The sequence below is a fragment of the Drosophila sechellia genome, chromosome 3R (assembly GCF_004382195.2).
Source record: "Drosophila sechellia strain sech25 chromosome 3R, ASM438219v1, whole genome shotgun sequence".
NCBI classification, from domain to species: domain Eukaryota; kingdom Metazoa; phylum Arthropoda; class Insecta; order Diptera; family Drosophilidae; genus Drosophila; species Drosophila sechellia.
This window is the reverse complement of record NC_045952.1, coordinates 28,375,919-28,401,868: the sequence shown is the minus strand read 5'-3', so window position 1 is coordinate 28,401,868 and position 25,950 is coordinate 28,375,919. Positions and strand designations below refer to the sequence as shown.

Below are 25,950 nucleotides of genomic sequence, written 5' to 3'. Positions count from 1 at the left end.
AATTAGCAAGCCAGTACCAACTTGATGTGTGTTTATGATTCATTTTAATCAAGCTGAAATAATATCGATGTGCCAAAAATGAAGCTCCTGCCACAGAGAGTCTCACTTTTGGGAATACCCACTGAAGTAGATAGACACACATCCCATCACCTGGCAAAGAATATGATAACATCATCTTGGGATCCCTAGTGTTTTTTTCCCGCCTGTCGCCGTCGTCTGAGCGGCAATTATGTTAAATTATTCCAAGTTGAATTACCATATTGTCGGGATGAAGCCGCCTGCCGAGGAATCCTGGTGGCAGCTAAGCTGAATCCGAGTGGGATCGCTGCAGAATGGGAGCACTTTGAGCTGGAAAAACGCTCAAGGACTGGCGTCCGTCGTTTATTTTTTCCCCATCTAGGCCGCTGTGAGATGTGGCGTAATTTGTTCAATATTATCCCTTTAAATTCCCGCCTGCTCCGCCCCTGGTGGGGAATTCTGCTTGACAGGCAAATTGCTCGGCTCAGTTCGTTGTTATTAAGGAAAAGGGGGCATGGTAACATGCCCTGACTACGCTTTTCCATCCTTTTTTCTGAGATTACGGGCCGGGGTTTATGAAATCCGGCTGGGGCACATTCACGCTCAACTTCATTTGGCCATTCCGGGATGGTGGCTTCATTACGGAGCCCAGTAAATAAATATAAACTCTTAATTTTTCTGTGCTTCGATGGCCGGTTGCCGGGAACTTTGTCCACCAGTTTCTGCAAATTTTCTTTCAAGAAAGGATATGGACAAACAAGGGCAGACAAATTATGTGGCTTTCCGGGGCGCAGGACGCGATGCCGTCAAAGATTTCCATCTGGCCACTGCGAATTACGTAAACTGTAATAAATCTGTCTGTTGGCACATTGAAGGCGCTGACGTCGCTTTAAAGGACACTCTGTGGGTTTATGAAAATGTGTCACCAGCGGAAGGAAGTCCTTCTCCTCCGCCAGCTAAGGCACCGTCGAGTTTTACTTATTTTCCGAGCATCCCGATGCCCCAGGGGAAACTCCTTGCTGCGTTCTGTAAGCCAAAGGACAAGGACAAAGTTTTTATTGCCGGCCAATTGGATCTTGTCTTTCCGCCAGGACTCCGCACAGGACTCCTCCCCAGAGCCACGTCACCATTGTGGTTACAAGTTGTATTTTTATTGAAAAGCTGACTTCATGGCGCACAAATATTTGCCGGAGCATTCCGAAACTACCCTCACTTTAAACCAAAGCCACAGGGCATTTGTACTCGTAGTCCCCAAAATGGCCAGGGCACTACTCTTTATTTTCGGGCACTCCATGGAAATGAAAAATTAAATGGGTCAAGTGCTCAGTTAAGTGCACCCAGCAGTTAAATTAAATTATAGTCCAAACAAGGCCCCATAAAAAAACCGAGCCAAAAGGGTACACTTCAGCTTAACTAACGTCGTAGCTCGTAAGCAGACTTCAGCTTGTTCTGGCATTACCTTTAAGCACGATTCTCTACCAGATTACAGGCACCGCAGACAGGCACTTCCACTCTGAGGAACCTTCCTCCTTTCCGGCACACAATCTAAACTCAAATCAAAGTTTTTCGCCACAATAAGTCTAGTGCTAGCAATGTTTCACACACAAGCGCCGCTCGATAAAAGGGAACTTTTGTGGGGATAAGCAAAGTAATCCCTGCCATGTGTACGAAGTCCATCTTACCTCCATGCATATTAACTTATCTTGGATTCAAAACTAAATCGTGTACATGAAAAGGAGATCATAAATCTGTAGTCATTGCTTATCCCCAGTTGATTGTATCTCAAATGTGATGGGTTTTGCAAATGGAGATCCTGCTGTAGTACGCTTTTCCCTCGGTTTCTGCAACTCCCATTCCCAATCACCGCCCCGCATTCTGAAACTTTGCACTTCAATTTGTGAACATGCATGCAAATAACGAGCGGCAGTCTGGAGGTGACCCACCTCTCGAGGGAAAACTCCAGGGACTACACTCGGAAAGCATGGAGTGTACATAAAGTTTAACTACATCAGTTGCTGGTTGTTCAGCTTGAAGATGCACAGAGGAAATTCAAATGGGACTTCATATATACCAACCATTCCTAAAGTTTATTTCCTACCTATTTAATCCAGCTTACTCCCAAAGTTTGGGCAGTGTAGTCCCAGTTGCCAACGGCTCCGGCTGGAGCCAATTCGCATTGATTCGGCGACCTGGCACATGGTCCTTGGGATACTGATTAGATGCTTAGCTGGCGGGGTCCTTGATAAATGGCGGCAGTTTAAAGTTGAGTGCGTCTGGCACTCGTATGATTTAAGAGTTCAAGGTTCAACCCAGGACAGCAAGCGTCCAGCGGAGCAACAAGTGGATGTTATCTCGGGCCGGATGACACTTCCAAACGCAGAGCCAGACGCATAATTAACACGAATCGGGCATCGGGAATCGAATCGGGCAGAAAAACGTCCAACTGTTATCGCACACTGTAAAAAAAAAGGTGGAAATTACCTTATGTTTTAGGCTTGGTACCTAAAACTTGGCCAAAATGCGACCTATGCGCTTCGGTATTACTTCATTTTGTAGCTTTTGACCTAATAAATTGATCCAAATCACTTTTTGGTATATTTTGAAAAAATAATTTTTTGACTATTTTTTGAAAATTTGATAAGAAAATTTCATACCGGTTTCCACTGAAAGTTGGTCAAAATGGTGACTTTAGCCCAAGGACCAAGGATTTGCATCTTGAACCCGGGGTGACTTTATTTTCGAGTGTTACTGCTAACCAACTTCTGTCTTTAAATTTGGAGCACTCGTGCGCGCGGGGGGATGATGAGAAATGGACTACCTAGATTGCGATACCTTCATATTTCATCGCATCCCGCGCACACATGGCAGTCGAAAAAGTTTGGCCCAATCTGCTCCAGCTCCTGGCCGTGTCGTAGTTGATTTGCTGCTCCTTCGTGGTGCTTTTTCCTTTACGAGCAGCTGTCTAATGTAGCCGAAGGAAAACAAAGAGAGCCTTGGCTGCGCTTTATGGAGATTTAACTTGGCCTAATGAAGCAGTGGCGGAAAAAAGCGGGTTCCGCCGCCTCGCATATTTTAATAAAGTTTTGGATTTATGAAACTTATGTTTGCATTTTGTTGGCCATAAATTCTGAGTGGGAGGCAGTGCCTCCGACTCTGCCAAGTGACACCTGAGCCCAATGAAATTTTATGGCCCGACCTTGGATGTTGGAGGTGGTCTCAGTTCTCCACTCCGCTTTTCCGGCTCCGAAAGTATGCAAAGCATTTCGCGAATTCTTTTGCATTTTCCGAGGACTTGTGGCTTTTTCGCCGCGGACCAAAGGGTAATTGGAAAAACGTGGCTGCCTAAGTGGAAATTAAAGCAACCGAATGTTTCACATAGCTGGCGCAAAATCCAATTTGAAAGGCTCCTGTGTGCTGGCCATTTCGGTGGTCAGCACGGCCATCGCTAATTGCCGGGAAGCACTCATGCAGAAACTGGCCAAAACCGCAGATGCGGCGCAGTATGCGAGTTTATTAGAATGCACAATATATGGAGCATCATTTAAAATTTCATAAACTCGCTAAAAATATATACAGATTAAAAATGGCTGCGCATATTGCTTGCTTTACAAATGAGTAATATTATTTATAAACAGATTGAGTGATTCTTTTGATTCGTATCAACGGAATAGATGCTCATTCCAGCTGACCCTGTGGTGTCTGTTGGTCTTTCCAATTTATCCATCACATTTACAGCGACAGCCGCCCAGGACCGAATGACACGCACTTAAAAACAGCGGGATACGCGACCAGATAGCCCGGGGAAAAAGGAAAATTAAATTTCCAGCGGCCGTGCGGTGGTCATCAATCAAACCACTCGTCAAATGCTGTCGGCAGGCTGGTGTATTTAGCCAAATATACATTTTGCCAGCATAATGTTGACAAACAAATTATCATTCTGGTGGCCAGCGAGGGGCGGGGCGACGGCGAAGGATGATGAGGTGCAGGACGAGACGGGCTTAGCGTTGATTAAATGGGGTCATCAGCAGGGCAAGGCACTGGTAACGAGCGTTATCCTTGCAGATAGTTAATGATGCCCAGCTGCTCGGGATATTGGCCAATGCAGGCGGACACTGCTCGCAGCTCGGTGCGAGCCACCAAGTTCATCGTGGTCCATCATAATCATTATGGATGTGCTCAATGGACTGCACGGCAGCGAGAGATAAAGAAATTTAATGACCTCCTGCTTTCACTGTGTATCTTTCCACAAAATGTAAGACGAGAAAACAATCTAAATGAGACATCACTTTCGAAGTGTTTAACCTAAATGGAATCTGTTTGAAAATAGTTACCTAAGCTAGTTAAGTTGACTTGTTCCATATCAGAGTAGTGAAATATGTTGTAGGTCAACATGCAACCTATTCGTTGCCCAGTTGTTGCACCAAAATGGAGTGATTGATGGGGCATTGATGCATGTGCAGCGGATGAAGTTGCGGGATTCCATCTCCGCAGGCAAATTAAGGGAGGCATCTCGGATACATTGCTTACTTAAGGCATTTTTGGCCGGATCAGCCACCAACACCTGCGGCTGTCTGGTGTGAAAGAGCCAAGTCATTTGGCCAAAACTAACAAACAGACGCATTGCACTGCAAACAATTTCTGTGTATGTATGGTAATAAAGACATGCAATACATTCAATACTATTTGGAAGATAGGAGAATTTGCAGTTTTATACCTATAATTTGGGCAAAATGACAATTACAGTCAGTTTTATACATGTTTTTTGGAGCATATGACATACGCAATCGATCCAAATCACTTTTTAATTGATTTCGAAAAATTAAATTTTTCACCAATTTTCGGAAATTTGATAAAGGGTACCATCACTAAAATTGGCAAAAATTGACCAAAAATTGATTTTTTAAAAACAACTAAACTTGAATGCCAATCGATTAGGAATGAAATTACGAGCTCAACGAGGTATTACATTCTATATTTTGATAACTTACTACAATTTTTTTCCACTTTAAAGGTGTTTAAAATGGGAATTTTAGCCTTAGGACTTGGCTATCTCAGCAAAAATAGTAAATACAGCCAGTTTTTGAGTGTTAAATCCCTTTTCTCTGATAATTCATGATGTACCCCTATTGAAAAATACTCTATCCCAGCTGATTGGAATTCGTAAACATGCATTCCAAACCTAAAACAAATTATTCGAGTGTATTGATAAACATCTTCCTTTTAATGTGGTATAAAACGCTTTAAAAGTGATGCTTCGGAAGAGATATATACATTGTGCATATGTGTGTATATTTTGTAAGACATCTTGGTCATTTGATTTTCCGCTTTTGCGTGGCGTGCACGTGGCAGAATCGCCGGAATCCGTATTGTTTACGAATAGCCGTATGACAACAGAGAGCGAACGAAGGCAGAGCGAGAGGAAAAGGTAGGGCGCAGGCGTAGAAAGGAAAACTCGGCAACACTGGTGAATTTGGGCGGGTTTCCTTTCGATTCGGTCGCAGATTTCAACGCTTTTCAAATGGAAACGTTGCTCGTTGCGCCGAGAAAACAAAAGGCCCTCAACGCAAAGGGGTTACGTGAGCCCTGGTCCCCAGTGCAACATCCCAACATATGCAACAAGCGGCCGGAGTCCCCGGGGTCCACAGGAACCCCCGCCGCAAAAAAAACCCGCCCACTTTTCGTGGCCCTTATTATAACACCGCCATATCAGCGCGCACAGCCTCAGAAAATTCCGGCTGGCATTCAGTTTTCCGCTTTCCGTTCAGTTCAACGGCAGACTCGCGCGCGTACGGTTCGAACTGAAAAGGCGACGGGTCCGGATTTTTTGGACTTGTCGGTTCTCCGGGTTCTCGGTTCTCGAAGTGCGCTGATAGGTGATAGCTGAAGCTGGCCGAGAAGTGTTGGAAAAATGCTGGAAAGTCAGCTTAGAGCGGGCTGAAATGCCGCCGGCAGTCGATCCGTAAACGTAATTGAATTCGGGCCAGTGGATTGAAAATCAAATTCGATTTCGTAGCGAGCAAACACGCAAAAACGATAAACTAGTCGTTAAATTGAATATACAAATTGGTGTTTTGATTAAAACTAATAAACATAAACACCCAAACCGCAGAGCAGCAGAAGGCGAGCAGCGGAATTTATTTTTAAATACGATTTCTTTGTTATTCGCTGCCTGCAATTGGCTGACATTGCTCATACGCCGCGTTGGCCGAGCGAAGAAGTGGGGATTTCAGCATAGTTCCTGGTAAGCGGTCTCCCACTGCCCAAAAGTATTTTGTTTTGCTTTTTGTTCTTTCGACTCATTATTGTTTTTCCATATTACCAAAACATTGCTCTCGGGCGGCGGTGGGTTGAATTGCAAAGTTTACTGCACAGACCAATCCGAAATTGGTTTACAAGTTTATGGAAATTCGAGTCGTCAAAGTAATTAGAAAACTGCTACACTGTGGACAACTTTCGGCTGCCCTGGCAACTTTGGCTCGAAATGTAATTACTAGGAGCGCCTAATCAAGCGACTAACCCAATTCGAAAGATCAAACTGTAGGCGGCCATTCCCATTCATCCCGATTTTCCACTCAATTTGAGAATCGAGTTCCACGACTCCAGTGAGCTGAGAAATAGTTAACCGATGGCCAAAAACCATCACACCCAATTGACTTTGCCCGATGAAAGGGTCCTCTGATGATCTCAGATTTCGGAAATCGCGCCGGAAGAGCAAGTCTCCTGGAATGGCAATTAATTCGATGGCGATTTGCGTTTTTTAGGCCCCCGCCCGAATGGAAATAATCTTTTTAAATAACGCACCAATTCCGTACATCCTGTGCCATAAAATAAAATAAAATAAAAACCGTGCGCATTGGCTTATCCCTTGGGTATTTTCACATGTGCCCAGCTCTGATGTTTATAATGCAAATAAGCAAAGTGTTTTAAATGTATTTGCTTTGGGGTCGAAAGCATTTCAGCACTGGTTTTTTTTAAGCCATTTAATTTTGAGGGGCACGTAAATAGAGTCTTAAATGCATGCAAACTTGCTGGTTGGATTTTATAGAGTTGATATTTAAGAAATAAGTAAGTCAAAAGTGAACGAAAGTGAATCTGTTCGTTAGAAGTTAAAACTTGGTTTAGTGTTTGAGCAGTTAATTAATTGAATTTAATCAAGTACTTGTGGCCAAATGAACTCCACCCTGCAATCAATCGGAAATGTAAGTAGGAATCATCAATCAAATCAAGGCATTCATTACCTCGAAGGTATTTCGCTGGCCAACTCACGACATAATTGCCACTTTAATTGGAGAAAATTAATTCACTCGAAGTGTCCATTTCCAGCTTCCTTCGCTTTCAAGTGAATCCGCTGGCCAAACAGCACACTTAATTGCTCCTCCGAGATTCCAGACATCATCTAACTCAATCAGAGGTTGGCACAACTTTCGCCGCTTCTAAATATTTAATGTCAACTATGATTAGTGAGCAGGCAAAGTCCTGTGGTTTCAGGCATGTCGATGTGGGATGTGGGCTGTCGGATGTGGTAGGGCGTCTTTGGATCCGGATAAGTGGCTGTTTGGCGGTCAAATGGACGCATCCAGTCCATTCGCATCCGCACAAAGCCTTTGCCGACGGTCAGCTGAGCAAACCGAAATCCTTTCAGCGCGAATTGCTGGCGGAGGAGCAGGAGGGGATCCGAGGCCATTAGTTGGCCCCAAAAGGCGGCCTTTAAAGATCCAGGCAGGCGTGAACGGACGGGAATCTTTAAGCGAATGCGAATGCGAATCAGTAATAAGTGAGTGGGGTGCCGTATGCTCCGTATGTCCAGTGCTGCTCCACAGTGCTGTCATGCATCAAAACATTTAATTAAATTGAAACCGATGCGGCATCCGCCCCACTGCTGACGTCTTTTCCCGGCCACACTGGCCAGTGGACATTGGCCAGTGGACATTGGACATTGGACTTTGGACAGCGGAGGGAAGGAGGATGCATAGCAGGTCCTTTGGCGCCGGAGACGTGTGTAACTTCGGCTTTCTTCCCCAGCTTTCAGCTGGACACCAGCTCACCATCTCCGCCCCGAATGAATTTAAATGAAGGCGGCACTGCCGGTCCTAAACAAGTCCGTGAATCATGTGCATATTTTAGTGGTGCTCAGTTGAGCTCGTCCCTCTTTTGTGCAGCCCCATCGAGCTATGCAGTGTCCTTGTCGGTGGACAGGACGTGTATTCCACAGGGATAGCCTCTAAATAAATGGGTTAATTCGATGGCATTGTTCGCACAACCACCACATGTGTCCGCAAGACAATTGTCCAATTTATTGGCATTGAACAACTTTGTGTGTCTAATATAAAATGTTGCACATAACAATATGCAAATATCACTTGGCAGCTTGTTATTTACGACTTTGTGAAGCTTAACTTTAATTTGGCATTTGGCCTTTGTCAAATATTTCATTTGATCGTAGATGCGAATGAAAAATTCAATTTTTCCCAAATGAAGTCGAGCGCATTGGTTAATATTTCCGGAGACGAAATAAATCTATAAATTTTGAATAAGTAAACGTTAAAAGCTCCAGCTGAGAAGTCATTCAATGGGCAAAAGCAATACAAATCAAAACTGAAATGTACTCAGATGCCCCTCGACCTCGCCACTGCTCCCCATCTCTCCACGCCGAGCAGATCCGACAAAGAATATACACCGACTGGCAGATGATTGAAATGGGAGTGGGAGCCACAGGGCTGGGAATCGAGTGGGGAATGGGCAATCGGAGGTAGCCTTTCTTCACTTCTGTCTCCGCTTTGTTCCTTAATTTACACATAATTGCAATAAATTGACTAAGTGGGTGCTGGGGCACTGAATTTATTGTAGTCCGAGTCCAGAGCTCAAAAGATCCGTAGCTCCACAGTCCCAGACATTTGGGCGGAACTGCAGCAGCCGGCTATTTTCTCTTCTTACGTATTTATTTCTTGCTCGGATTGCTATGCAGGGCACACTGATAGACTCCGGCTGATAAGATAAGACATTGAAATGCCCACAGACCCCACTCACCAACTCACCTGCCCATCGACTCACCTGTTTGGCCTGGTTTATGTCCACTGGTGGTAATTGGTAATGGTGGCACAAAGGCGATTGCCCGTACAACGGGGCGTATGCGTATTGTGGGTCGCACGAGTATTTCTTGCAATCACTGCCACGGCTTCTTTGTGGCTTCTTTATGGGCCAGGAGAATGGCTTAAATGGCACATAATACTTAGGACCTTAGGATCTTCAGTTCCCCGCAATGCTGAGCAGCTTTAATTTCAGCACAGGTATTCGAGCTGATTCATGTGTACATACTTCCAATGCTCGTTATCTGTTATTGACCATACGACTTTAGAGGCAAACAAACCCCGAATTGCTCGACAATTAAATTCGCAGAGGCAACTTGTCCTGCCCCAACACACTCGATGCGTTGCCAAGTTCACGAGGCACGCATGTGGATATATATCTTCTGTTTATATAGTGTTTTGGGGCTTTTATCACCGTGCTTTATTTATATATTAAGGGGATTGTTTAATTTCTGCGCTTGTTATTGTTTTCCGCCGGCTCTTCGGTAGGTGTGAAAGATAAATCCAGCTCGCAAATGAATTCTTGCTCCCGGCATCGCGAGCAGCTCATTAAACAATCATTTTGATGAATTTTACCCGCCTGCCGAGACTCGGGAGCTCCGGAGGAGGAGCAGCTGGAGGAGGAGCAGCCCGCTTCCAGCGCCTCCAGCGCATGTGGCCAATTTGCAGCGCCATATATTTAATGCTCGTTTTGTGCCTAATTGTTTCGCCAGTGTGTGTGCTTGTGGGGAAATTAAAAACGCTCGTTTAAGCCAGCAAAAGGCGTTGGTTATTACAATTCAAGTTCACTTCCCCCAGAAACCCCCAGAAATGTGCTTATTACGTTTCGCCTCGGCCAGGGCCCTTGCCCCACTCCCCCTGCTCGTATTTTTGTTTTTTAATAAATTGTTTTAGAAAAGTACAAACCGGCAGCAGGAAGTGAAAGAACTGCGAATGTGGACCGACATGCCACGAGTGGAGGGATGGGGGAAAAAAGGGCCCAAGGGGGCGGGGCAGGGCACTAGGACAGCGGCCCCACTCCTATTGACACACATGTGTAGTGGCACACACACACGTCTATTCAGAGAAATAAGTAACAATCTTATTTCATAGCAAACATGTGCTTAAATAGAACATTACTAGTCTGATTTGGATTTAAAATGGAAAATATATGCTTAAGCATATTAATTTAACTCCATCCGGTGATAATACTTTGAATTAACTACGAAAATATAATAAATCTAGAGTTACAAGCACTTTTTAATATAGTTGTGTGTAATATGGAACCTATATTTATATTGAATAGCTACCCAACTTTTCTGCCAGTGCACTCCTAAGGGACTGGGCTGCCTACATGGAGCCGCACTGTTGCTGCAGCCGCACATCCCGCCCTCTGGGCCACCCACAAGCTGACAAAGAGCCACCGACTATGGCGACTACCCTGGCCACCCTGTACTTGACTTGTCAAACACAAAAAAGGAAAACTGGCGGGGGAGTGGGAAAGCCCGGACCTTTTATTCTGGGTCGCAATGAACGCTGCATGTGCTTTCCACGCTCCAGCGAAATAAGAAATACGAAATATGTGGAATGTTGTAAGCAGCCGCGGCGAGTCGGCGGTCCGAGGGGAATCGCTTTATTTTAACAAAAAAGGCAGCTTCGCATTTACACATAATCAATAGTGAACAGATTCCCAAGCTCTAACTGCATTGTTGTCAGCTGAAAACCTGATTAATCACAAAGCCACCTCGAAGTTAAAGTTGCTAAAGTAGAAAATTTGCGTTTCCCGCCTTGAACGAAATGGTCCAGAGTTCGGCAGAGCCCGGTGCTAAGTGTTTACCCTGACGTTCTGAGGAAGCCGACGAAGTCTGGAGCACTAGCGTACTCCTGGCTGCGATAAAGGAAGAGCTGGTGGGGATGAAGCGGGAAACAATCGCCAGTCAGAGAGACAAATTCGCTTAAAACTTTACAGCTCTGCGGCCCAAAGCTGCTGGCACAACACGGCGTATACGCAACCAGCAAAAGCGACAGCAGCAGGAGCAGCGGGAGACTTTCAGCCGTATCAGCACTTTCCATCACTTTCGGTGGCTGCCCAATGGAACGTGACAGTTTGGCCATTTTTCAAGTTCAGTGAAACTGCGGGCGAATCTAATTTTTTGCGATTATTGCAGAAAACGCAATTTCAACGGACATCGGTCACAAAGATGCCCGAACATTACTCAAACCGAAAAAAGGCGGACAACTTTCAGTTGGCCGTGCGTTTTTTCCAAGTGTTTTTCAAATATTTGCTCGAACGATTAGTTTCGGGGGCGTGAAACGATCTGCCAATTATGGTGAACGTTCTTTTGAAGATTGTTTGCCTTTCATTAAGACTGCATCACTTGCACTTCAGTTGCCAGTTGCTATACCGAACTAGAACCAGAACCAGAACCAACTTAGTAATTTGTCTGTGGCATATGCTTTGTTTTGTCTATTTGCAGTCATTATTTGTAATCGTTGCTCGGCAGACAAGCTGCCGGCAATTGATTGCCGCTCGCCTGGGTGTTTGTTTAATAGCTTCCGATGCATCGACTCGGGAGCACGGGATGCATCTTTGTTTCCGGGGGTATTGACTGGGCTGATAGAGTGTTTTCCCGACACACTAAACGGTGCACGGCGAGAAAGAAATGAATTGAAATTAGATATCGCACTGAAATCGCTGAAAACACTTGCTTTAAGGTGTCTAAAAGCATGCAACATAAAATTTGGTGCAAATGCGCACGGCTTTAAAAGTGTAGCATACTTTTGGGCGGCGCACCCAAGCCGCATGGATCCTTTCACCTTCTGTGGTCGCCGGAATTTGGATGCGCTATTCCTGGCGTACAAATATACCTTCACTACTCCCATACCTTTCACTACTCGCGAACAAACACAGTTGGATTTTTTCCATTCCTGCTGGCTGGACAGTAGCAAAGTGCGAGTATGAAAGCCAGCAAAGTAATAAAAACGCCTCCAAGGAGAGGAAAAGTTCCTACTCGGATTATCATTTTGTCAGACTTCAAGTGGCGCGACTGGCCGTCGCAATTATCTCGAGCTGCCAAGGACAGATCCGAGGCATAATTGAAGGTCGCTGGCGAGGAAGGACCCATTCCCGCTCTTCCTGCACTTTCAAAACGAGAAAAAAGCCATCCAAGAGAGGGTTTACTGTCGTTCTGAAACAATTGTTTGCCAGCCATCAGACACTCGAAAGGCAGGTGAACTCAGCTCTGGGGAGTCATAAAAAGAAATATCTCTGCTCGGCTTTTTCAATTGGTTTTGAGCTATTTTGGCCACATAATAACGCACAAGATACAGATAATAAAAAATTTATTTTGGCTTTAGGGTCATTCGTCATGTTAAATGGCTAATATCATTTAGCTAATAGGAAATTGTATTTGATGTAAAGGTCATTCTTTTTTTCATATGCCTTGAATAAAATTTCACCAATGAAATGTTGTTAATTAAGCAGCTTTAGTTCTTTTCCGATTGCCATTCATCATTTAGCGCTCCCGAAGTTTCCAAGGTATCCGATCCACTAATGGCCACCACATCGCGGCCTCATACTTAGGAACTTTGCTGGGGGGACGAGTAGTCCTATGTCAGATTATTCAAGGCACTAGAAGGAAACCATCGAATAGTTCTTGGGCGGAGCAGGAGATAGGGCGAAAATGAGTCACGTATCGAGAAGAGAAAGAAACCCAAGAAGAAATCAAAATCGATATGAATCCCTTCATAAGCACGAAGCAGGAATGTGCAAAGTTTTCACTGAAAATGAGCATCAAAAAGCTTTGTTTGCAACAAACAGCCACCAGGAGCAGCCCAACACGAGGCCATCAAAGATCACAAACCAAAAAAAAATAAATAAAAAATAAAACGAAACATGCCAGAAATGAAATTAGATGGTCCTCAGCTACCGTTTTCCTTGCATTTTTCAGGTCGAGCAGTTGGCAAATGGAAAGCAAATAAGGCAAGGCAAAGGGATACGCAACATTAAGTCCGGAATCGCTCAGTCCGGATAAAGACAAAGGAAAACACTCCGGGGTGCGGAAAACAACATCAGCAGCAGCAGCATCAGCCATGGAGAATCGCAGTGACTTCGAGGCGGATGACTACGGCGACCTCAGCTGGAGCAATTGGAGCAACTGGAGCACCCCCGCCGGCGTCCTCTTCTCAGCCATGAGCAGCGTGCTCTCGGCCAGCAACCACACGCCCCTGCAGGATTTCGGCCAGGAGCTCGGTCTGTCCACCAGTTCCTTCAATCACAGCCAGACGTGAGTTGAACCCGGATCCGACCGCATGTCTAATTATGACACAAACTAAATTGATGACCAAACTCACGCACGAATAGAGCAGTCGCATCTGGAACGTTCGGTTCAAGGGGTTTTCCATTTTTAGGACACCTTTTTTTTTGTTCCCTTTTTACCCTTTCAAATCAAAAAACTAATTTACAGCGATATCAATTAAAAAAGTCGTCCCACTCCACTGCTCCCAAATGGGGTTTCCCTTACATTGCGTGGCTTTTTGATGGGTCCTGATGAGTCCGCCTCCGCTCCAGTTTTATCCGCGATTTAGCCATGATTGCGCCAACACCCACGTGCATCTCTAATGACGCCTGCGTTCAGTCATTCCGGCATTCAGTCATCCACTGGGGCATTTCCCTTCCGCTCGTCACTTCCGTTTGAAGTACACAAAACGGCGGCGAAGGCAAACACATTTTATGCGGAGACACTTACTTTATCCGCATACACAAAAAACTGCGGGTCTATGGCATTCAACTCTATTCTTCCCGGCTGAAAAAACGTCGGCACTTTTTGCAGACATGTCCCAAATTTACTGCCCCACCAGCAGCAACAAATGGGTTTCACTGGCACTGGAATTGGGATAATTATTGGGATATGTGGCTATGTGGATATGGGAATATGGCTGCGTCTGACGCATCGAAAATCCATTCTGCGAATAACTTTGCTTTTTGCTGGCCAAACGGAGGCCACATATATCCTTCAGGCAGTGCTCAAGAGTCGATCCTGGTAGCAAGCTGGCTGCTCTTTTTCCCATCCGAGTTGTCCAATTCTGATGTCCGATTTATGTGCAAATAGAGACGGCCAAGATGGCTGAAAATTGGCAGGACGAAGGACTCAGCCTGGCATATTTTTCGGCACAAAAGAATCCGTGCATCAAAGCGTAAACATATTTGTACACATCCTTCTGAAGTGGCACAATCACAATTTATTTGCCAAACTGTCCACATTCCCATAACAACTAATATGGGAGACATGGGCTAATTGCTTTGATGGTCTATTTCTGGCTGAGGTCACACGTATTTATTTGAAAAAGAATATATTTTTAAGGGAGCAAGTAATCAAAACAATGGAACAATAGGTCTTCACTGTGGCTTAAAAAGAACTTTTTAAATTGACTTTTTCTGCCGTTTTCCGACATTTTAGAGATATTTATTCTATCTTAAAGATCTTGCTTGCAATTTTATTTATTAATTTTAGGTCACATTTTGCGCAGCTGTACTATTTAAACCTCAGCAACAATATCAACAAGAATATAAGCTAAGGCATAGTAAAAATATTTTTGTCGTGACATTTTCTTTGGCCCGAGGTATTCCATTTTCCTCGGCAGCCATTGCCCGTCATAGGCCTGTCGAGGCGCCACAAAAAACAAATCAATAATCCTCTTTGCATTTGGGAGCTCGAACAAAGGACATTTTATGTAAATCCTCGCAGTTTGTCATGCGAAAAGGGTGAATGGGGTGTGTGAGTGAGAATTACTTATGTGGGCATCTTTTAATTGCTCTGAAGAGTGAATAAACAGAGCATTAATGACCACCTTGCCAATCTAGTGTCGTCTCCCGCACACTGTGTGCATATTAAATGACATGGCCTCCGTCCTGCCCGCCCCCTTTCCCAGTTCGTGTGTCCAAATGGCGGAATAGACGGGATCTCGTCTCACAAATCCGATGGAGAGGATTCCGGCCGAGATTGCCAACCCTCTATTTGAACACTCTCCTAGATGCGAGCCTAAGCAAACAAGCCAGGACCCACAAAATATTAAAAAGATGACGACAACCGACGATGAGTGAGTGGAAAGGAATGGAGTGGATGGAGTTGAGTAGATGAGGAGTGGGACTCCTGCCCTCCGGCTTAGCTGAACCCCATGTTTTATGTGGCAGACGGCGCTGCAGAAAAACACGGATTTGTCAACGCACGCACAATTACACACGCTTAATAGCGACAACATCCTGGAGTCGCACATATAGCTGCACAGAGAGAAAAATCATGCTTTATAATTTACAATAAATATACGTTTTCTGTTGCGATAGAAACCGATGATTTAAGCATAAGACACATACAAACTAAGATGTGCAATCACACTTTTTTTGTTTTCCTAATTAATTCCCTTGGGTTTTTCTCTCAGTGCACACATCTTTTAAGCTGAGAGCACCCATTCGCATGCTTACATAGGCGCATCACCCACTTGGCACTCGTTTATGGCGGAGCGGGGCACACCGTGAAACATAACACACACTTAATCTCGATGTCACTAATTCCCCATCGTAACTCTGTGTCCCATCCACATCCACAGCATATCCACCGACCTGCCCGCCGCCGGGGACGTGGAAGACGCGGCCGAGGATGCGGCGGCGTCCATGGAGACGGGCTCGTTTGCATTTGTGGTCCCGTGGTGGCGTCAGGTGCTCTGGAGCATCCTCTTCGGCGGCATGGTCATTGTGGCGACGGGCGGTAACCTGATTGTTGTCTGGATCGTGATGACGACCAAGCGGATGCGGACGGTAACCAACTATTTCATAGGTGAGTGGGCTGCTGTTGTGTGTGCAAACGTTGCGTATACGCAATAAAAATCACTCATACGTCGTGTTGGCCGTGCGAGTTTAGTTCGCAAAGTAAATATTTGCAGGGTTAGTCAGTGTAATATGCAATATACCAGACAGTTTAGAGCTTTGTTAGCATGTGATAACATAACAAACTGAAGACGACAGATTTTTGCTAGAAAGTCTCGTTAATTTCCAAATTTTCCTGCAGTTAGCAAGTAACTTTCCCCCCTAAGTTTGTCCAGTCAGGTCGACGAGCTCTTGTCAAGAGTTTGCTTAAGTTTTGCACGGGCAACTGACGAAAGGGTGGATTACCTATTTATGGGGCAGACGGCTTCCGCCGTCTGCATTCCGCATCCGCCCCGTTGCACCTCGCAGATATTAACTTCGCAACCCTTCCATCGTTGGCCATTTTGATGAAGTGGCGGAGCAGCCCGGCGACAGGATGGTATTAATTTTAATTTCCTCAGCTTTGGCCCTCAAATCAACTTATGCAGTTTGAGGCTGAAGACTGAGCTCGGCTCTCATTAATTGAATGTGCTTTTAGTCACGTTTCAGAGTGCATTAAATTTGCATTTTGCAGCCCATCCAGCTGCAGTGCACACTAATCACACCTTAAATAATACAAATGTGCTTTCAACGAGACTCTGCCAAAGTTTGGTCAAAGTTTAGCAGCGTAATGACATTACCGCCATTTTGCTGGCTGGGACTACAACCACTTGGATGGATACCTGATTGCCAGCTTTGTGCATGCGCAATTATTTTAATAAAACCCCAAGCAACTTGAGACGGCGGGCAATGAAGGCAACCTGGAATTGATTCCGTTTACTCAGAGCTTACCGCTAATCCAGCTCTTCTTCTTCAACGATCTCCTTCAGATACAGATACAGATTCAGATACATGTATGTATATGTATGTGTACAACAATGGCAGGGCACAATCCTGCCGTCCTGAAGCATCCTCCTCCTCCTCTGGAATTCCATTGTCTGGCTGGGTAATGATTATTATTATTATTACGTAAACTAAACGCCCGCTGAGCTCGCAGGGCTTTTCGAATTTGCATTTATAAATACACATTGGCAATCATTATTAGTAACAAGTTCTGACGTTTTAATCATTTTCGGGCCCACGAAAATTTCAAATTCTCATCACAGACATCTGAAACGAACAGAGCTCGGGCTTTTTGGTGGGTTTGGGTTTCGTGGAAGTCAGTCACCGGATGATAATCTTCTTTGGCTTCATTATCAATGCGTATTTGCATCTTTTGTTTGAGTTCGTCGGGTAGAGCAGCGTTTGTACTCCGGGGTCCACTCACTTTTGCATTAAGTAGGATAAGTTCATGATTTAAAAAGGGAATTTGTACCAAAAGTTCTGTGTTAAATGGGTATTACTTAGGGCTTCTATTATCCTTCCTGCGAAATAATTTCATCATTTATTCAGTTCAGCTTAGAGTTATACAAATGAGATAGGATGTTCTGTTGAATTTAGTAATGATTCAAGCTCTGTAGGATAAATCATTTAATTGTGCTCAGATTATAAATGATTGTCCTGCTATCTCCGACACAACTGAGCGCTTAAAAGTAGCATTTGGTTATTAATTAAAATGGGCCCGAATCGATATTTGGGTACGTGGCTGACAGGAGCAGGCCCCGGGGATAATGGAGGCCAGATAGCCATGACGCAGCCACATAGTCAATGGCCCCAGGAGCCGGGGCGATTGTTAGAATGCGACACGTCGCCTCGTGTCGTCTTGTAGGCGTCGCAGGACTCGCAGGATCCGCAGGACCTGGAGGAGGCGAGAGGAACATGAGGACACGGGCTAATGTTCGGCAAAAGGACATTTGTTTTATTGTAGGTGCTGTTTCGGTTTCGTGATGCTTTTTATGCGCCGGCACTTCGTCGCCTTATCTCCAGTAGATAATGAAAAGTAAACAAAGGCAGACTTTTCTTTTCCATTTTCCATTTTCTTTGCTCGGCCCCATGTTTTGTTGTCTATGGCATGTAATTCGTCCATGCAAATAAAACACGATAAAAGTGTATCCTTCGGAGGTGTACATACATACAGACATGTATACCATTCATTTCCTGTTGATTTCGGGTGAAAGTGCACTTTATTCCAGTCCAATTAAAAATGTACAGCATAAATAAAAGGTAAGCGTAGGCCCTCGAAGCTGAGTGATTTCACAAAGTCATTGCTGTTTGCTCTGCATAATTTGCCCAATCAGATGGTAATGCGTACTCTTCTCTGTACTTTCCGGCTGCCGAATCCTTGGTCCTGCCCCCAGTGAATCTCTCCATCGCGGACGCCATGGTGTCCAGCCTGAACGTCACCTTCAACTACTACTACATGCTGGATAGCGACTGGCCCTTCGGCGAGTTCTACTGCAAGTTGTCCCAGTTCATCGCGATGCTGAGCATCTGCGCCTCAGTGTTCACCCTGATGGCCATCTCCATCGACAGGTGAGTGGATTACGGATTACGTGGACCGTGGGCTGGGCGATTATGTATGTAGCGCCATTCGCATGCATATGCATTACAAATATGCCGCCGACCTATCCGAACCCTTATCAATCACGGTCAGATGGCCGGGCCAAATAACCCATTCGCTTTAATAGGATTTCATAGGGCTGCGGACATGGGTGCACAATTGGATTGCCCGTCACAAGGATCAAAACGAAGCCAATCAAAATACGCGTGCTACAAAGTACATACATAAATAATGTTCCACCTACTTGGGCATTTATGGATGATTCATATATCTGAAACATAGGAAGCTAAAATCGAATTATTCTGTCTAGTAAACAGAGTAATCGACAAACGACTTGAAATATTATAAATAATCTTTCGCCTGCTCGTCGGTAATTGGTTGGGAACTGTAATATCTTTCCTATTTAATCCAGCCTATTCATCGAATCGATTGTGTAGTAAACAAAACAGTCTGCACACGAACATATTTGCTGGAAATGTTTATAAATTATTCTCGATTGGCGCAGCACTGAATCTCTATTGAAGATTTATCTGTTTGAAGTCGTAAGCAGGCATATAAATTAAAATATACTGTCAAATCAAGGCGTGTACAAATTACAAATGTACAAGTTCAACGGACTGGAATCCTGAAAATTGAAATAGTATCAATACTTATAGACCAAACTAAAAGTATGCCGATAAATAATGTTTCAGCTGCTTAGGCGAAAACAATCAGTGAGAGTAGAGTAATGTCTTGGCGATGGAAAATATATAAATTGAGTAAATTACAAACAGGCGACACATGAATTATGTTTGTTTTTAGCACATAAATTAAGGTAATGCCGCGAAGAAATCATGATTTATGTTCCCCAGACCGAAGGAGCCATTAAAATTAATCACGGAAACCTAATCTGTTTAAAGGCCTGACCCAAAAAGGCGAGGATCCCGCAGGACGACACGCATATGTGTACCTCCACAACGTGATGCCGTCCGTCGGCTATTAGGTTCCTATATAAACTCCCTTAATGACTGCAACTTTTAATGGCTCGCCGTGATCCGATGAATAACAGAGCTCCACGCAGGCCAAAATTCCGCAGATTAGATTACTTTCGGGCTTTGGCGCGCTTCTGCAGCAGCTTCGTCCTTTAATTCCATTTCGAGGGTCATTTTTTTCGGGTGGCCACCCGTGCATTTCGATAATCAGCTTATGGTCGCAGGACCCCACTTCCGGCGGAAACTCATTTGGAGGGGCTGCCTGCAGTGGCAGTGGAAATTGTGTTAAGTCGGCACCTCTCGTTTCAGATACGTGGCAATCATCCGGCCACTGCAGCCGCGGATGAGCAAGCGGTGCAACCTGGCCATCGCGGCGGTCATCTGGCTGGCCTCCACGCTCATCTCCTGCCCCATGATGATCATCTACCGCACGGAGGAGGTGCCCGTCCGCGGGCTCAGCAACCGCACGGTCTGCTACCCGGAGTGGCCAGATGGGCCCACCAACCACTCCACGATGGAGTCCCTGTGAGTATCCTTTATCCCTACTGTTCGCAATTTATGGGTATCGAAGCTGTCGGACCTTGTTGGCCATGCCAATGCAGTTAGAGAGGACAATGAAGGTTTTGGACACTGCACTGAGAGGAAATGGAATGGGATCCATTCGTTATCGGGGTTCTGGAGAAGCTAGCCTTTAATTTCCTACAAAACTGGGGATGCTTTGGCTTCAATGATTGAGATGCTCTAGAAAAAGTAAACTAAAGTTATTAAATATGACTGAATTTGAATATGAATCCAATTTGAGTGTGCATAGAGGAAAGCCACTGTTTTCCTTTCCATCGAGATGGAGGTGTAAATCAAAAAATCAGGACGTCAATCAGAATGGCGGTTGCACATGCAGGGACAATTGGAGTCCTGATCCGCACGGAGAAGGGGGGATTACGGAGGAACGGCGGTCGTAAAAGAGGACACTCGGAGCTAAAACTGAAGCAAGAAGTTCTCGTAAAAAACGAACGAACGACTGACTGGATGGGTGGAAAATTGTGGGTGGTGGGAAAGTCCATGGGCAAAGGGGCAAATAAAACGTGTTGCTTTTTACAACCATTTTGTATGGCAATTTGGCAGCAGTGGGTGTCCTACGTTCTGCGTCCTGCGTCCTGTGTCCCCCGTGTTATGCATTGTGTCCCACATGCAAGGCCATTAATTTTAGATTCATTCCAAATTGCTACTTGCTCAATAAAAATAAAACAAAAGCCGTCGGCAGCAACAATGTCCGATGGAGCGATAGGGGCTTTTAAAAGCATTGCCCGCCCGACTAACTGAAAGGCTTGTAAACACCGTGTTTGGTCTGCTCTGTGTCCCCTCGTTTAGCTACAACATTCTCATCATCATCCTAACCTACTTCCTGCCCATCGTCTCCATGACGGTCACCTACTCGCGCGTGGGCATCGAGCTCTGGGGATCCAAGACCATCGGCGAGTGCACGCCCCGACAGGTGGAGAATGTGCGGAGTAAGCGAAGGGTAAGTCCTGGCCGGGATTTGGGGTGTCCACTGGCGGCTCTGGTCGCCACCAATGAGCACCTGCTGTTTGCAGACCACCAGATCTGGAACTAAGCTTTTATTTTTAGACAACTTTACAGATGTGAGAATAGATATACTAAGATTAGTTATACCATTAAATTTGTTCCCGTTAAATTAAATTCCTTTTACACGAATTGCCTTAAGCATGCAATTATTAAGAGTTAATCTTCAGCTGCTTTTATTGCACTCGTTTGCCGAGGGGTTTTAATTGTTAGGGATTTTCCGAAACTTCTGTTCGAATTGGCTGGCCGCTGTTGTTTAATGTGCAGATTAACTTTACCTGTAGTTTCCGAACTATAACAACCAGTCAAGGATAGTTAGTTTCGCTGAACAGCAATTATATGTTGAAATGTAGCTCCGAACTCTGAGCAATAGGTACATAGCTTGAACTTTGAGGAAGAGAAAGATCAGCTTAGAAAATTCCAGTTGACATCACACTTGATTATCCTTCTGGCCACAAAATAGACTAATGGCTTTTGGCTATTTGATAAGACTCAAACATTGCACTCACTCCGCTCTCCCCAGGTGGTGAAGATGATGATTGTGGTCGTCCTGATATTCGCCATCTGCTGGCTGCCGTTCCACAGCTACTTCATCATCACATCCTGCTACCCGGCCATAACGGAGGCGCCCTTCATCCAGGAACTCTACCTGGCCATCTACTGGCTGGCCATGAGCAACTCCATGTACAATCCCATTATATACTGCTGGATGAATTCGCGGTGAGTAGTGGACCACTCGATTGCCACTTCATTTGGTTGCAGGATTAGGGCTCCATGTTCCTGTCCATGCTCATGTGGTTGCCTTAACCCGCAGCAAATTGGGTAATTTGCGGTTGAATTAGCACTATTAGGGCACTAAGTGCAGTGGCGGTGGCGGTGGCATTCAAGACATCGGCATCTCGGCAAGATTAGTTGATTTGTTAGCCGGCTCCCCGGAAATTAATGTGCTCGTCATCATTACTGCAGGAACGACGAGCGAAGTGTTTCCTCGCTGAGTGGCTGCCACTGCCTCGCACTTTGAATATAGTTTGTGGACACATGACAGCATGATTCTGGAAAACTGTCGTACAGCTGCGGCTGAAATAAAAGCACGCAAGTTGACATCCATTTGAGGCAAGTTGGCGAACAGCTGGGGTTACATCCTCGCTTCTTCAAGAAGCTGAACTTAAAGTTACTCTTAAAGGGGTGCCAAGACTCAGGGAGATCGTAGACAGAAGCCAGTTACTTTTGTGGCACTATTCTTGTGCCCCAACCTGTTGGTGTTGAAACGCTACATATACATATATGCGCACTTAAACAAAAGGCGTTGTTCAATATATATGGACGTACAAATTGGCAGTCGGTGCTCGTGGCCGGAAAAACGTAGCGGATTGCAATTAATTCCGCTCAGTCAGCGGATATCTGACTGATGGATAAACGCTGGCCTGGAAGGGAGCCGGATAATGGGGTTACTACGTGGAATAAAAGCCAACGGGCCAGCACCTGAGCTCCGCAACCAAGGATCACGGCCAGCTCCCCACAATTGATGGCGCTCCATATGCAAATGATGACGACAACGTCAACGACAACGCAGCTCTTTATTTCCATTTACTACATTTACTACCCATGGGCAACACGGGGATATTAACTTGCCGCGCTGGCCCGTAAAAAACACTCCCGTAACACCATAGATTATATGAGTAAGCGGTGTCTAGCTCGGTGTGCTTGGATGTGGGTGGGATGGATGTGGCAGCCAACGGAAAAGCTGCTCATAAATAAAGGAACTTGATGTCGTTCAGGGATTGTCACAATTGAAGTCCATAAATACTGGACTAAGCTAGTTAGGGTGGAGGTATCGAAGTGCCCTTGGGGCAAGTTGAAGTTTATTGAGCTATAAGTGGTAAGTAGTGGAGTAGTGGAATGGGAACGCATTTAAGATTTAAATGACAATGAACTTGAGTTCCTCTATTAATCATTTAATTCATTGTGCACATAATTCACTATTCCTTCCAGCTTTCGCTATGGTTTCAAGATGGTCTTCCGCTGGTGCCTGTTTGTGCGCGTGGGCACTGAACCCTTCAGTCGGCGGGAGAACCTGACATCCCGGTACTCCTGCTCCGGTTCCCCGGATCACAATCGCATCAAGCGCAATGGTAGGTTTGACCACTCACAGTTGAAACAAGAAGGAGTGCACGCTAATGAGTTCCATATTGATAGATACCCAGAAATCGATACTTTATACCTGTCCCAGCTCACCCAAATCGCATCGAATTTCGCACAGCGGTGAGTTCGAGTCCAGTCCATCCTTAGTTGGATAAGCTGGCATCTAATTATATTTCCCCCACATCCAATCCCCAGGAACAGGTCGCAGTGCGACGTTGAGGAACAGTCTGCCGGCGGAGTCGCTGTCATCCGGCGGATCTGGAGGTGGAGGACACAGGAAACGGTTGTCCTACCAGCAGGAAATGCAGCAGCGGTGGTCAGGACCCAATAGTGCCACCGCGGTGACCAATTCCAGCAGTAAGGCCAACACCACGCAGCTGCTCTCCTGACAGCCGGCCATCCAGGTGGTGCCGCCGGAGAGGGAGAGCCTGGAGATGCAGACCCAGATCGTCTGCTCCTCGCCGTACAACAACAACTATCGGCGGGCCAATCCTGTCCTCTCCGACCGCGACTCGTCCGACGACAAAACCTGGCTCTAAGCTACTTTAAGGTCTCGAATTTACACTTTTACAAAGGTCCTTCGACTGGATGCCCACTGTTTCGCCCTAGTCTAAATTTCAATTCGTTCTTAAAGAAACCAAAGCTAAGTTAGGATAGCATCCTCGACCGCCCCTCGAACATATCGGATATAGCCGGGCTGCAAATCCACCCACTAATTGGTTTTCCAATCACAATGACCCACTGTATATCTGCATTGCCCAAGGGAAACTCGATACCTTGTTGGGACCCAGTACGGAAAGGTTGTTGCGGACAGTAAAAGACTAGAACTAGGACCTAGCACTATGTAAGATTACCCATCCTTGGGCCTCGTTTGAAGGCGGCTACTGATCCATTTGAATCGCTGTACATATTCGGATTGGTTCCTAACCGTAAAAACCGTTTTTAACTCTTAATTCTCAACGCTTGCGGCTGCTTGCTTAAGTTGCAACAAATAAGAAACAACAGATAACGAATAAACAAATGACTATGAATGTGAGTGTACGTGTAAATATAAATGTCTGAATATAAACGTTATTGCGAATAAAGCGACTTGCTCCATCACCAAGTGGTTCCTAATTGTATTGGGTTTCCTCCTTTCAGGCAGCTCGAAAATAGGGACTACTGTCAACATCCTAGAATGAGTGCGTCCCCGACTTTGTTTATTCAGCTATTCCATCCATATTATATTCGGAGTGTAAATGGGGGAGTGGGAGTTCGGGAATGGGGCAACGGGGCAAAGAGAGTCGCCAGGAGTGGCAAACACTCTCGAAAATCCAGCAACCCCAGCTCCGGCGAGGGTGTAAGATGAATTTAAATATGAATAATCCAACTGCCGGAGGCTGGTCTGAATACGGGTCTGAATGCGAACGAACGTATTTGAATGCACATGTGCCTGTGTCTATGCGAGTTATGCCCCCAAGTCATCTTTCCCGCCCGGCGTATCAATTTTTTATCAGTAACCATTTTAGAGAAAATTGCATTTAATTTTCGTTTTTTATGTTTCGTGTGCTTGACGTAAGTACTTCCACTTCCCCAAACCAATGGAACACGAGCGAATTTCCAGCACAGTGGGCGAACCCCTAACTCACTTAACTCCACGCCGCCTTATTCCTATAAGTTATGAATTATTCCGGGCTATGAAAATACCTGTCAAGTGGGAGTACAACGCTTTTCGGATTAATGGATGTGTTGAATGGGATGTGTACGAGTAACAGGTTGTGAATTTGAATCAGCTCCCAGTGCCCTCAGTTATGAATAGTTATCATCATACTATTGTAAGAGTATCTTAAAGTCATTAAAGCCATGGTTAAATTGCTTCCTTAAATCTTGAGAAAGCGTGTATTTAAAGTCCCAGGGGATTGTTTTCACAATATTTGCATTAGCGAATGCCATACGACTTCCTACTTTGACCAAATATACTTAAATACTTGCTGTTCCATTTCCACACATTTTCTCGGAAAAGGTTTCAAGCACAGACTCTTGTGATGCCGACAGGAACTTGCTAAGGGGTTTCGTTTTCTGTCACATGGAAGTATTAAGCGATGGGCTTCTGTTGAAAGAAGTACTCATAAATTTTAAACATAACTTGAAAAATCGTGTTTAAAAAGTTTGTTAACACATTTATGGTAACCATAACAAGTGCATTTTGTGCATAAACATTACAATCCCATTCGACTTAATGCATACTATTCAGCTTTAATGGTACCAGTAACCCTGAAAAGGCATAACATATTTGGATTAGTTTTTAGCCATGTAATGACCACTAACAATTGACTTATCCTAATGGCACATGCTTAGCCCCCCTTGCAGCCAAGACCAAGAATAACACAAAACACGAAGAAGAGTCCGCCGTAATGCACTGGTTTATGGCCTTGCGGCCACCGCTGCGTATGCGTGATATGTACGAAAGTTGGCGGGAAAGCCTTTTAAATGCAGCTCGTTAGCCAGGCCTCACTCAAAGCCAGATGGGTTGTATTGACCAGGGCTCATTAACGAGGATCATCAGTTTCCGCGGGCGTGGTCCCACATGGAGGAGGAATAAGTCGCAGCCCACTGTTGTGGACAAATTACAAGCAACGACCAAGGAACGCACATAATGCTAATGTGCGTCTGCCGCATAAACATGTGATCTGGGACAAAAGGCGGAAGCGGACACAATGGGCTCGACTTTAGGGCCGGGCCCAGCAGAGTCGTTAAATGCCCACCTTTTATAAGCATAAAACAATAGACGTACCTACATTTGGTCCACGGAAACGGTGTGCAAATCTGTGTAGCCACCAGCTAGGGTACGGA

General features: G+C 45.2%; 1 protein-coding gene across 2 annotated transcripts; it reads left to right on the top strand.

The window, feature by feature from the left end:
• The first annotated feature begins 5,769 nt into the window (after positions 1–5,769).
• LOC6612784 (tachykinin-like peptides receptor 99D) lies at positions 5,770–24,223 on the top strand. Of its 2 annotated transcripts, XM_032722383.1 has the most exons (10): positions 5,770–6,259; positions 13,034–13,369; positions 15,690–15,916; positions 18,222–18,396; positions 19,705–19,920; positions 20,764–20,914; positions 21,500–21,696; positions 22,969–23,108; positions 23,173–23,238; positions 23,314–24,223. In XM_032722383.1, the coding sequence occupies exons 2-10, from the start codon at positions 13,176–13,178 to the stop codon at positions 23,505–23,507; spliced, it is 1,560 nt and encodes a 519-aa protein (XP_032578274.1). In that variant the 5' UTR covers positions 5,770–6,259; positions 13,034–13,175; the 3' UTR covers positions 23,508–24,223. The 2 variants fall into 2 exon arrangements, with proteins under 2 accessions (XP_032578274.1, XP_032578275.1); XM_032722384.1 differs by lacking the exon at positions 13,034–13,369 and having other exon boundaries at positions 5,771–6,259.
• Positions 24,224–25,950: the final 1,727 nt, after the last annotated feature.

Excerpts from the sequence above, each read along its gene's own strand:
- LOC6612784 (XM_032722383.1), top strand. The coding sequence starts at position 13,176 with ATGGAGAATCGCAGTGACTTCGAGGCGGATGACTACGGCGACCTCAGC. Across the intron at positions 15,917-18,221 it reads GGTAACCAACTATTTCATAG|TGAATCTCTCCATCGCGGAC; the intron begins GTGAGTGGGCTG and ends TCCTGCCCCCAG. Across the intron at positions 23,109-23,172 it reads CAATCGCATCAAGCGCAATG|ATACCCAGAAATCGATACTT; the intron begins GTAGGTTTGACC and ends CCATATTGATAG.